This window comes from Anomaloglossus baeobatrachus, chromosome 4 (genome assembly GCF_048569485.1).
Source record: "Anomaloglossus baeobatrachus isolate aAnoBae1 chromosome 4, aAnoBae1.hap1, whole genome shotgun sequence".
NCBI lineage: Eukaryota > Metazoa > Chordata > Amphibia > Anura > Aromobatidae > Anomaloglossus > Anomaloglossus baeobatrachus.
Genome location: NC_134356.1, coordinates 634,175,975 through 634,188,249, shown reverse-complemented (window position 1 = coordinate 634,188,249; position 12,275 = coordinate 634,175,975). Strand labels below are relative to the sequence as shown.

Sequence of the window (12,275 nt, the reverse complement as noted above, 5' to 3'; positions counted from 1 at the left end):
TCCTGATGATGTAGAAGGAGCAGCAATCTGTCCTAATTTAAGGTGAATCTACACCAGGGGTTTCAAACTCAGCTGGGTGTACGAGAGGCGATCCAAAAGTAATCATAATCAATAATAAACACAATGAATATAGAAAAAAATATATATATTTTTCTACATAGTCTCCTAACAAGTCTATACATTTAGTCCATCTCTTTTCTAAACTTAGAATTCACTTCGAAAAAAATTCTTGATCTTGACCCTCAAAAAAATCCCCAACTGCGGTTATCACGTCGCTATTGTCGTCAAATTTCTTGCCCCGGAAATGTTCCTTGAGGCGAGGAAAGAGAAAGAAGTCACTGGGGGCTAGATCTGGCGAATAGGGGGGGTGTTCCACCAGTTCAAAGCCCGCTTCTTGAATGGTTGCCATGGCAACTGCAACTTTGTGAGCCGGCACGTTATCTTGGTGAAACAGCACTCCAGCCCGCAGTTTGCCGCGCCTTTTCTCCTTGATAGCCTCTCGCAATCTTCTTATTTGTTCTGCGTAGTAGGAGCCCGTAATAGTGGTTCCCTTCTCCAAATAGTCCACTGTGACGCCCTGGGCAAGCCAGGGGTCACAGGTCACAACACCACACACACCCCACATTCCCTGCAGGTACACCAGCCAACCTACAAATCCTTGTTGCCTTCCTCCAGGGGCTGGTGTTCACACCAGGGGGTGGAGCCAGGCGGTTGGTGTCCGCCCACCAAGGAGTTCACAGCTCTGGAGGCAGGAAGAACCAGCAGTTGAAGTCTAGCTGAGGGCTAGAGAGGAGTGTAGCTCGGGAGGGAGCTAGAGTGAAGTGAAACATCAGTGGAAGTGACAGAAAGCCTGAAGTTGGTCTGTGGCTGTGTGCCCAGACGGAGTCAGCAAGGTCAGCAGACGGCGGTGAAGGTCTGCAGTGGGACTGTCTGGAGGTTGCTGGAAAGACCATGGAGGCTGTGTGCCCGGGGGTCTGGAGCAGTATACAAAGGGCAGTCAGCACCAGGGCAGGGGCCTTTCGGATCCCGGCAAGGCTTGGAGTCGCCGTAAATTGCCAAATCCGTTAGTGAAGGGGACGTAGATCTCCCAACAAGCAAGTCCTGATTGACGGCAAAGGTCCAACCACAACGGGGAAACACCGCCACCGCCAAGGCACCAGTTTCCCAGGGCCGGCGCCTGCGGCAAAGTGTGGAGCTCCTCCGGCCCAGATTGTAGTCGGGGAGCGGGTAACCGGTGGGAATCCATCGCTACCAAACAGACATTTCAAAGGTGCAGGGAAGAGACCGTCACCGCTAACTGCAGGGAATCGCAGCATCGTGAACCGTCCGAGGGACCCGTCCAACCAGCCGTTTGTTTACCGAGAACTGTGTCGTGTTTACTGGCTGAGTGAGTACCTCAGTGCCGCAAGGCACAGCGCTGCCCCTGCGCCCCTGCACCTCACTGGGCCCCGGGATCACCAACCCCTACCCACGGAGGGACAACACAACAACTGGCTGCTCCGCTTCACCATCCCCGGGATCCCCATATAGAGCAGCGGTGGTGTACACTCAATCACCACAACCGTGGGTGGCGTTACGGACAATAAATCCCCAAAACACCCAAACCACCCCCCTTTTCACTCACGGGCGAGGAGTGCCGCTCGAGAACCCCCGGGATCCGGCCCACTGCTTGAGCCACCACTGAGCAGCAGCAGCTGGACCCGAGCAGTGGGGGTGAGCGTAGTGTGCTGACACCCTCCTCCCCGCCCGCGACAACTTGGCGTCACGAACAGGATCTTACCGCTCTGCCGTTTGGTAGAGGTGCGCCTTGTTACCGCCGGAGGTATCCGGCTGAAAAATTTCAGAAGTCGCCATCTTTGGCGCGAAAAGTTCCCGCTCGAGCGTCTTCTCGAGCAGCAGAGGCGCGAAGGCCAGAACTCCGCCCCGATAGGGGAGTGGCCGAAAAGAAGCTAAGGGGGACGCGATGGCGGCTAGCTGTATGTAGCCGCGGCTATAAAAGCAGGGACGCCAGGACTCTGCAGACTTACTGGGTTCCTGGAAGGCACGATTGCCAAGATGTACAACCCAACTCCCAACGAGGAAGCCCCCGCGCCCGGCACGGCGACGTGGTTGAGGGACCTGACCGTCCCGCTGAGTAACCGTCTGCAGGCTCATATGCAACTTCTCCTGGAGGAGTGGGAGACCGACATGGCGGACGTGGTGGCTGCTATGTGGAGACGCGAGGTTGAAGAGGAGTTGGAGGAGCGGGTAAGCGACCCACGCCCCTGTATTCCTGAGGGATCGGCCGTTGGAGCTGAGGGGCCCGGCCGGCTTCCGCTCACCCTGCCTCTCTCCCCGCTACCCGTGATAGTTGCTGCCGCCCCGCCATTAGGCCCGCTACCTGCCCAACCGGTAGCGATACCCTGCCCAGCCGCTCCGGCGGACCAGCCGGCTGCAGACGTCCAAGACGGTCCTGAAGTGCACCAAGGGGAACCACTAGAACCGCGGCCCCTTAACAGCGTGGTGCCCGAAGTCCCAGTAGAGACTGTGCCAGACCCTGAGCCCGGGACCGTGGCCTGGATGAGGGCCTGGGTGATTCAGTTCCACCAGCGTCAACAGGAACAAATCCTCCAGATGATGGAGCAGTGGACCAGCGAAGTGGAGATGCTGACTACGACTGCCCCGAGGTACGGAGGGGGAATGGATGTAGTAGAACCGACTGGTGACCCACGTCCCTATGTCCTGCCTGGACCGGCCGCTGCGGCTGAGGGGCCCGGCCTAGTCTCGGCTTATGCATCACCCTTGCCGCTACTTATGGGGCGCCTCAGTGTAAGCTCGCCTAATCCGCTGCTCCGTGCTACCGCAGAAGAGGCTGAAGTGTTGGATGCTGGAGGCCAGGAGGCTGCGGCAGCTGGCGGCAACCCGCCTGACGCAGGAATAAGAGATGACGACTCCTGCCCCAGCTCCGGGTCCGCTGTTGCAGTTGAAGGAGCAAGTGAGCGTTCCCACTATGTAGGAGCCCCAGTGGTCGTCCATGCCCCGTGTACCGGTGGAAATGGGTACCGGGTGCCCCTGTCACCGCAGGCATGTCAGTGCATGTTGGATATGCTGGTGGAGGGGGATGGAGCTGAAGGCCTGGAGTAGGGCAGCGGAGCACCGTTGTCCAGTCCCCGTTGGGACCACCACAGTTTGTTTGTTTAAAAGTGTTTAAAAGTTTGAAAGATGATGAAAAATGATGATACCGTGAAAGTCACCAGATTGTCTTTGTGATTTGCAACCGGCCGGAGCCAGCACCGTTGTCCCCGTGGGGACCGTTTTAAAAAGTTTTGCATGGGAACTATCCATGGACAAGCCCGTGAACTTGCAGGGCACCCACAAACGTTAAGTGGCTTGTAAATATGTTGTTTGCCGTTACCGTTTCCGCAGTGCCGCCTCCGGAGAGGCAGGTTGGAGGGAGGGCCCTCAGCAGAGCAGGCTGGGGCCCAGCCACCAAAGGAACCGGTGGCTACCCTCTGGAGGGGAAGGACAGATCCCGCTCGGGTACCGTGTGCTGGACTGTGGGTCAAGGGGTGCTGCCTGGGCTTTAGGGGCAGCATCAGGGCCAGGTTGCTTGGGTGGGAGAGAGCGGAAACCGTAACCGTAAACCGTTTGCAACGTTAAAGAAATGTGCCTCCCGTTTTGGGAAGAGTTATTATTAAAAATGTATATTACCGTTTACCATGTTATACCCTTTTACATTTACAGAAAACAAAAAGGAAAATAAAACCGGTGTTGGACGGGCAGCCCGAGGACGGTCTGCGTTTTGCTAAGGGGGAATGTGACGCCCTGGGCAAGCCAGGGGTCACAGGTCACAACACCACACACACCCCACATTCCCTGCAGGTACACCAGCCAACCTACAAATCCTTGTTGCCTTCCTCCAGGGGCTGGTGTTCACACCAGGGGGTGGAGCCAGGCGGTTGGTGTCCGCCCACCAAGGAGTTCACAGCTCTGGAGGCAGGAAGAACCAGCAGTTGAAGTCTAGCTGAGGGCTAGAGAGGAGTGTAGCTCGGGAGGGAGCTAGAGTGAAGTGAAACATCAGTGGAAGTGACAGAAAGCCTGAAGTTGGTCTGTGGCTGTGTGCCCAGACGGAGTCAGCAAGGTCAGCAGACGGCGGTGAAGGTCTGCAGTGGGACTGTCTGGAGGTTGCTGGAAAGACCACGGAGGCTGTGTGCCCGGGGGTCTGGAGCAGTATACAAAGGGCAGTCAGCACCAGGGCAGGGCCCTTTCGGATCCCGGCAAGGCTTGGAGTCGCCGTAAATTGCCAAATCTGTTAGTGAAGGGGACGTAGATCTCCCAACAAGCAAGTCCTGATTGACGGCAAAGGTCCAACCACAACGGGGAAACACCGCCACCGCCAAGGCACCAGTTTCCCAGGGCCGGCGCCTGCGGGCAAAGTGTGGAGCTCCTCCGGCCCAGATTGTAGTCGGGGAGCGGGTACCCAGTGGGAATCCATCGCTACCAAACAGACATTTCAAAGGTGCAGGGAAGAGACCGTCACCGCTAACTGCAGGGAACCGAAGCACCATGAACCGTCCGAGGGACCCGTCCAACCAGCCGTTTGTTTACCGAGAACTGTGTCGTGTTTACTGGCTGAGTGAGTACCTCAGTGCCGCAAGGCACAGCGCTGCCCCTGCGCCCCTGCACCTCACTGGGCCCCGGGATCACCAACCCCTACCCACGGAGGGACAACACAACAACGGGCTGCTCCGCTTCACCATCCCCGGGATCCCCATATAGAGCAGCGGTGGTGTACACTCAATCACCACAACCGTGGGTGGCGTCACGGACAATAAATCCCCAAAACACCCAAACCACCCCCCTTTTCACTCACGGGCGAGGAGTGCCGTTCGAGAACCCCCGGGATCCGGCCCACCGCTCGAGCCACCACTGAGCAGCAGCAGCCGGACCCGAGCAGTGGGGGTGAGCGTAGTGTGCTGACACCCTCCTCCCCGCCCGTGACACCACCATAATAATTCCTTCAGCGTCCCAAAAAACGGACGCCATAACCTTCCCTGCTGAGCTTGACACTTTGAATTTCTTTGGCGTCGGTTCGTCGGCTCGTTTCCATGTCATCGATTGTTGTTTCGTTTCGGGATCAAAGTGGTGGATCCAGGTCTCGTCCATGGTCAAAAACGTGACAAAAATTCTCCTTGTCTGCTTGGAACTTTTCAAGATTTGCTATTGAAATGTCAACTCGTTTCTTCTTTTACTCGTCGGTTAACATTTTTGGCACCCAACGCGCGGAGACGTTTCTCACATGCAATTCTTTTGCAAGGATTCTTTGAATACTGCCATATGAGATCCCTGTGACTTCAGGTACATGCCTGATAGTCACTCTTCGATCTGCCAATACAACTTCTTCAACTTTTTTCACGTTTTCTTCATTGAGGGACGTGGATGGGTGTCCTTCACGATGTTCATCTTCCGTCGATGTTCTTCCCAGCTAAAATTCCTTGGCCCAGCGTGCAACTGTGGAAAATGGAGGAAAAGAGTCCCCCAATGTTTCCACCAAGTCGCTGTGTATGTCTTTGGTAGTCATTTTTTTCAAGCAGAGGTATTTGATGACAGCTCTGAGCTCGTTTTTTTCCATTTTGATGTTCACTCCTCGGCAGTTCATATTCAAATGAATGTAGCTCCCGGGAATCGTGGCCTATTTAAGTGATTTTTTTTTTCCTGGACTAGTGGGTACCTAAGAGAGAAGAAAACATTTTATTTTAATCTCTGTGTGCAATAGAAATAACCGATCATCATTACTTTTGGATCGCCCCTCGTATGGGCCGCACATAGAAAAAAAAGAAATTGCGAAGGGCCGCATTCCTTGCAGGACCCAGTTACATTTTAGTGATTCCATTTATTTTTTTTCTATACACCTTTTGGGTCACTTTTTTGAACAGTTTTTCTTGTTTATTATGACAAATCTGCACATTTTTGTTTGTTTATGTAAAAAAAAGCATTTTTAATGGCAAAAAAAAAATTATGCATTGATTTTGTTTTTTAAATTTTATCACCTTCTTGTAATATTGTTTTACAATTAATAGCATCATGTAGTAATATTAGCCAACATCTTGTAGTAATGTCCCCGTGCTGCAGTAATGTCTCTCATCCTGTAGTACTGGGCTCAATAGTACAGTAGTATTGTACCCATCCTTGTAGTATTGTGCCCATCCTTGTGCCCTGTAGTATTGTGCCCATCCTTGTGCCCATTCTTGTAGCATTGTGCTCATTATTGTGCCCTGTACTATTGTGCTTATCCTTGTAGAATTGTACCCATACTTGTGCCCTGAAGAATTGTGCCCATCCTTGTGCCCTGAAGTATTGTGGCCATCCTTGTAGTATTGTGCCCATCCTTGTGCTCTGTAGTATTGTGACCATATTTGTGCCCTGTAGTATTGTGCCCATCTTTGTGCCCTGTAACATTGTGCTCATCCTTTTGCCATGAAGTATTGTGGCCATCCTTGTAGTATTGTGCCCATCCTTGTGCTCTATAGTATTGTGACCATATTTGTTCCCTGTAGTATTGTGCCCATCTTTGGGCCCTGTAACATTGTGCTCATCCTTTTGCCCTGTATTATTGTGCCCATTCTTGTAGTATTGTGCTCATCCTTGTGCCCTGTAGTATTGTGCTTATCCTTGTAGTATTGTGCCCATCTTTGTGCCCTGTAGTATTGTGCTTATCTTTGTGGTATTGTGCCCAGTAGTATTGTGCCTATCCTGTAGTATTGTGCCCATCCTTGTGCCCTGTAGTATTATGCCCAGTAGTATTGTGTCCATCCTTGTACCCTGTAGTATGGTGCTCATCTTTGTAGTATTGTGCCCATCCTTGTGCCCTGTAGTATTGTGCCCATCCTTGTAGTATTGTGCCCATCCTTGTGCCCATCCTTGCAACAAACACCCTCAGGCATGCAGCCTGCGGGCCGCGTGTTTGAGACCCCTGATCTACACTATTCATTAGAGGAGTTTTCCCTGAACAAAGTTCATTTTAGTCAATAGGTTATTATTATTATTATAATAAGTTATGAAGCTTAACTTTTAATATGTAATTATCCTAAAATTTAAACCAAGGTTGTGCACTGACAAACAACATACATCTACCCCAATCCATTAAAATTGGGACATGATGAGGGTAGACAGTGATCCAATACCTCTTCTGCAACTCATAGTGGTTAACAGTTGCTAATTTAAGATAAGAACCTGACTAATCCGATACCTCTACCTTTTTAAGAAACTATGAATATATGCGAGAAATAAATGAAACGATCTCACCGGTCTCCTGGAGGTTCTGTTATATCAATCCCTTCCTTTTGGGCTCAGGTCCTCCATACCTTGGAATTAGATGGTCTGTCGGGGGGAATTCATAAGGACCTATTAGAACCTATTTTGTATTAGCCCTAGCACCCCACAGAACTCCTACCCTAACAAGTACAATCCACAGCTACTTCCTATTCTAAGTGCCACCCGGTGCGTTAAGAGGAACCGCATACGATTTATTTTTTTTTAAATATTTAAATAAATAATTTTAAAAAACAGGGTTCAATCCCTCCAATTTTGATACTCAGCCATGATAAAGCCCAACAGCTGGGGGCTGGTATTCTCAGGCTCGAGAGACCCATGGTTATTGAGCCCCCCAGCCTAAAAATAGCAGCCTGCAGCCACCCAAGATTGCCACATCCATCAGATGCAACAATCCCAGCACTTTACCTGTATTTTCCCGATTGCCCTGGTGTGGTGGCAATCGGAGTAATAAGGGGCTAATCACAGCTCACAGCTGCCAGTAGGCTCTAGATTAGTAATGAAGAGGGTCTATGAGACTCCCCTATTAATAATCTGTAAGTGAAAAGAAATAAATGCAAACACTGAAAAAACTGCTTTATTTGAAATAGACAAAAAAGCATCCTCTTTCACCAATTTATTAACCCCCAAAACACCTCTGAAGGTCCGGCGTAATCCACACAAGGTCCAACAAAGATCCTGGCTCTGCTACATCTGAGTTTACAGTGCGCGGCCAAATAACATGACTGTAACTGCAGGCAGAGAATGAACCACGGTGATCAGTGGTGACATCACTCAGGTGAGCTGCAGCCACAGCTGAAGGTTCCCAATGCCCTCCACCTATGACCGCAGGTAACCTGACCTCAGGGGATTTCAAAGAACGCAGTGACTTCACCTCGAGTTCACAGACCTGCAGCTCGTGCATTTTTTATAGCAAGAGATGCAGATTTGGTGCTGAAAATTTTACACTGTAATCCTGCACCCAATATACACCTCCTGGCAAAAAAAAAATCACATCGCTATCAAATATGTTATGATGCAGTTTTGATGCGATTTTTTTTGCCAAGAGGTGTAGATTGGGTGCAGGAATATGTTGTAGATATTTCAGCAACAAATCTGTGTCTCTTGGCAACAAAATGCAGAAAAATGTTTTTTACATCGTTTTGGTGCAATTTTCTTCCAGGAGGTGCAAATATTCACCTTCTGGCAAATAAAAGCATCATAATGCATGCAATAGTGAGGTGATTTTTTTTTGCGAGGAGGTATAGATTGGGTGCAGGAATATGGTATAAAAATGTAGGCACCAAATCTGCATTGCTTGGCAAAAAGCTCTGCAGTTTTCTGCCAGGAGATGCAGATCTGTGAGGTCATTGATGTCCCCTGAGGTCATGCTATCTACGGTCATAGGTCATAGGTGGAGGGCCGTGGGAAACTCCAGCTGTGGCTGCGGATAACCTGAGTTATGTCATCACTCATTACTGAGGCTCAGTCTCTGCCAGAAGTTACAGTGGGCAGTCATGTTCTATGGCTGCTCATTGTACCATCAGATGTCCGCTGTCTATGGCTGCTCATCATGGGACCTCGTGTGGATTACGTCAGAACTGGGTATTTTAGGGGTTATTAAAGTGGTGTGTTTTTTATATTGGATTTCAAATAAAGGATTTTTTCAGTGTTTGTGTTTATTTACTTTCACTTACAGATTAGTAATGGGGGTCCCATATATGCCTCCAATTACTAATCTAGGGGTTAGTGGCAGCTGTGAGCTGCAATTAACCCCTTATCACAAGGCCAATCGGTAAGAGCCGGGTAAAGTGCAATCTTGGGTGGCAGCAGGCTGCCATTTTTAGGCTAGGGGAGCTCAATAACCATGGATCTCCCCAGCCTGAGAGTACCAGCTCCCAGCTGTCAGGCTTTATCATGCCTGGGTATCAAAATAGCAGAGGAATGGAAGCTGGTTTTTAAATGATTTATTTAGATAATTAAAAAAAAAAAGCTGCATGCAGTTCTTAATTTGATATAGTCAAGATCAACGCATGCTGGGGGCTGCAGCCTGTAGCTGTATGCTTTATCTGTGCTGGTACCAATAGATCGGGGGACCTTATGCCAATTATTTTATTTATTAATATTTATTTATTTATTTATTTATGTTATACCATGATATAGACCCGCACACAGCATCTGTGATTCCAACCAATCACAGACACTGTCTCTGGGCAGAAAAAACAAAAAGCCAGCACCAAATGTGCACTTCAGCACTAAACATTCCAAACTGTACTTATTATAAAAATTTTAAGATTTTTGGCAAAAAATTGCAATTTCTTGAGCTGCCTCGCCACATCACGGCAAATCTCATTTGAGGCAGTCCTACACTAAAATATTTTTATAAAATGTGCCATACGGCCTCACATATGAATAGTAGAACTGCTCTCAGCAGCACTCACCTGGTCTATTTCAATCCCGTACCCATGACTGTCTAGATTTTGGCGGTTGGTGACTGTTCACATTAAGTCATCAGGCTTTGTCCACAGGCTATTTACTTCATGCAGCATTTGCTTGGACCTGTCCCGCCCACAGCCATGACTCAGTCATGGGTACGGGATTGAAATAGACCAGGTGAGTGCTGCTGAGAGCAGTTCTACTATTCATATGTGAGGCCGTATGGCACATTTTATAAAAATATTTTAGTGTAGGACTGCCTCTAATGAGATTTGCCGTGACGTGGCGAGGCAGCTCAAGAAATTGCAATTTTTTGCCAAAAATCTCAAAATTTTTATAATAAGTACAGTTTGGAATGTTTAGTGCTGAAGTGCACATTTGGTGCTGGCTTTTTGTTTTTTCTTCACTGTCTCTGGGCAGGTCTGACAGCAGCCAATCAGAGACGCTGGTGGCTGGAGAAAGCAGTTATTATGTATGAGGATAATCAGCGGCCCCGGAAGTGACCTGCAGACTTTTCATTCTAAAGCGAAAAACCACGTTAAGCATTACACAATTGCCACTGAAATTACTGGACTGTCCATGTAATGTACCAACATATTGGGTCCTTCACTGTGATATACGCTCTTTCTAGAGAGTCTAGATGAGAGTCCTAAACCGGAAACTCTGTTAACGTAAAATTACCTTATAGGGTATTTAAAAATGTGAATTTGAAATTAGATATCCCTCTACTATACACCATCTAAGTTTATGACTATATTTTTTTGCAATATTTTTCTATACAGAAAATGAAGAAAAGATATAAGAATTGCATATTTTTAGAAGTTCTTAATCAGTGTTCTTCTAGATGCTCCTTGATGCCATATCCAGGCAGCGAAATCACTTGTGGAATGAATGGGAGACTTAAAGGTAATTGTCATTGTACTGTTTGCATTATTCTTTTGCTATCTACCCTAGATTAAGGGTACCTTCACACTTAGCGATGCAGCAGCGATCCGACCAGCGATCTGACCTGGTCAGGATCGCTGCTGCATCGCTACATGGTCGCTGGTGAGCTGTCAAACAGGCAGATCTCACCAGCGACCAGTGAACAGCCCCCAGCCAGCAGCGACGTGCAAGCGACGCTGCGCTTGCACGGAGCCGCCGTCTGGAAGCTGCGGAGACTGGTAACTAAGGTAAACATCGGGTATGGTTACCCGATGTTTACATTAGTTACCAGCGCACACCGCTTAGCTGTGTGTGCAGGGAGCCGCGCACACTGAGCGCTGGCTCCTTGCTCTCCTAGCTACAGTACACATCGGGTTAATTAACCCGATTTGTAATGCAGCTACATGTGCAGAGAGCAGGGAGCCGCGCACACTGCTTAGCGCTGGCTCCTTGCTCTCCTAGCTACAGTACACATCGGGTTAATTAACCCGATGTGTACAGCAGCTACATGTGCAGAGAGCCGGAGCCGGCAGCACAGGCAGCGTGAGAGCTGCGGAGGCTGGTAACTAAGGTAAATATCGGGTAACCACCTTGGTTACCCGATGTTTATCTTAGTTACCAGCCTCCGCAGCTGCCAGACGCCGGCTCCTGCTCCCTGCTCGCTTCATTTGTCGCTCTCTCGCTGTCACACACAGCAATCTGTGTGTCACAGTGGGAGAGCGCCTTTGAAGAAAACGAACCAGGGCTGTGTGTAACGAGCAGCGATCTCACAGCAGGGGCCAGATCGCTGCTCAGTGTCACACACAGCGAGATCGCTAATGAGGTCACTGCTGCGTCACAAAAAGCGTGACTCGGCAGCGAGCTCGCTGTGTGTGAAGCACCCCTAAGGTTAGCCAGGGTCACGAGCAATAAGATGCTTAGATAAATGACAAGAGAGAACACTATGAAAAAAGGGATGATGCAACACATAACAAGAGAGGACACTATGTAATAAGAGATGGTGCAACACATCCAGTCATGGCCAAAAATAGGAATTACTACTTACCGGTAATGATGTTTCCAGGAGCCAACATGACAGCACGGTAGGAGTTGCTCCTTTGACCTTTACAGGGACAGGAAAACGCAAGAGGTTAAAAGCCCCTCCCCATCCCCCTTTCCTCAGTGTTTTGTAAAGTACCACACCAGGATGGGAGATAACACCATTTTATTAATGCAGAACGTACAACACACGGTACACAATCAGACGGGAGGGAATAAGCGTGCTGTCATGTTGGCTCCTGGAAACATCATTACCGGTAAGTAGTAATTCCTATTTTCCAGGACGCCACATGACAGCACGGTAGGAGAATGCCAAAGTAATCCCTATGAGGGTGGGACCACAGCCTGTAGAACCTTCCTACCGAACAACGTTTGTTGATCAGTGAGAAGATCTAGTTGATAGTGCCTACAAAACGTGTGGGGACCAGACCACGTCGCTGTACGGCAAATTTGTTCTATGGAAACCCCCGCCCTTTCCGCCCATGACGTAGACAGAGCCCTGGTGGAGTGAGCCCTAAGATGAGTGGGGGGTTCGTGACCCGCGGACTGGTAAGTAGCCGAAATAGTAGACCTAACCCACCGAGACA

General features: G+C 49.4%; 1 protein-coding gene across 1 annotated transcript in view; it reads left to right on the top strand.

Annotated features, from left to right (window-relative positions):
• LOC142301967 (RING finger protein 112-like) overlaps window positions 1-12,275 on the top strand; it is a 183,703-nt gene that overhangs the window by 108,251 nt on the left and 63,177 nt on the right. Inside the window, exon 9 of the mRNA XM_075343031.1 lies at window positions 10,509-10,632. Within this exon, the coding sequence (XP_075199146.1) occupies window positions 10,509-10,632 (124 nt within the window). The remainder of the gene's footprint in view (window positions 1-10,508; window positions 10,633-12,275) is intronic.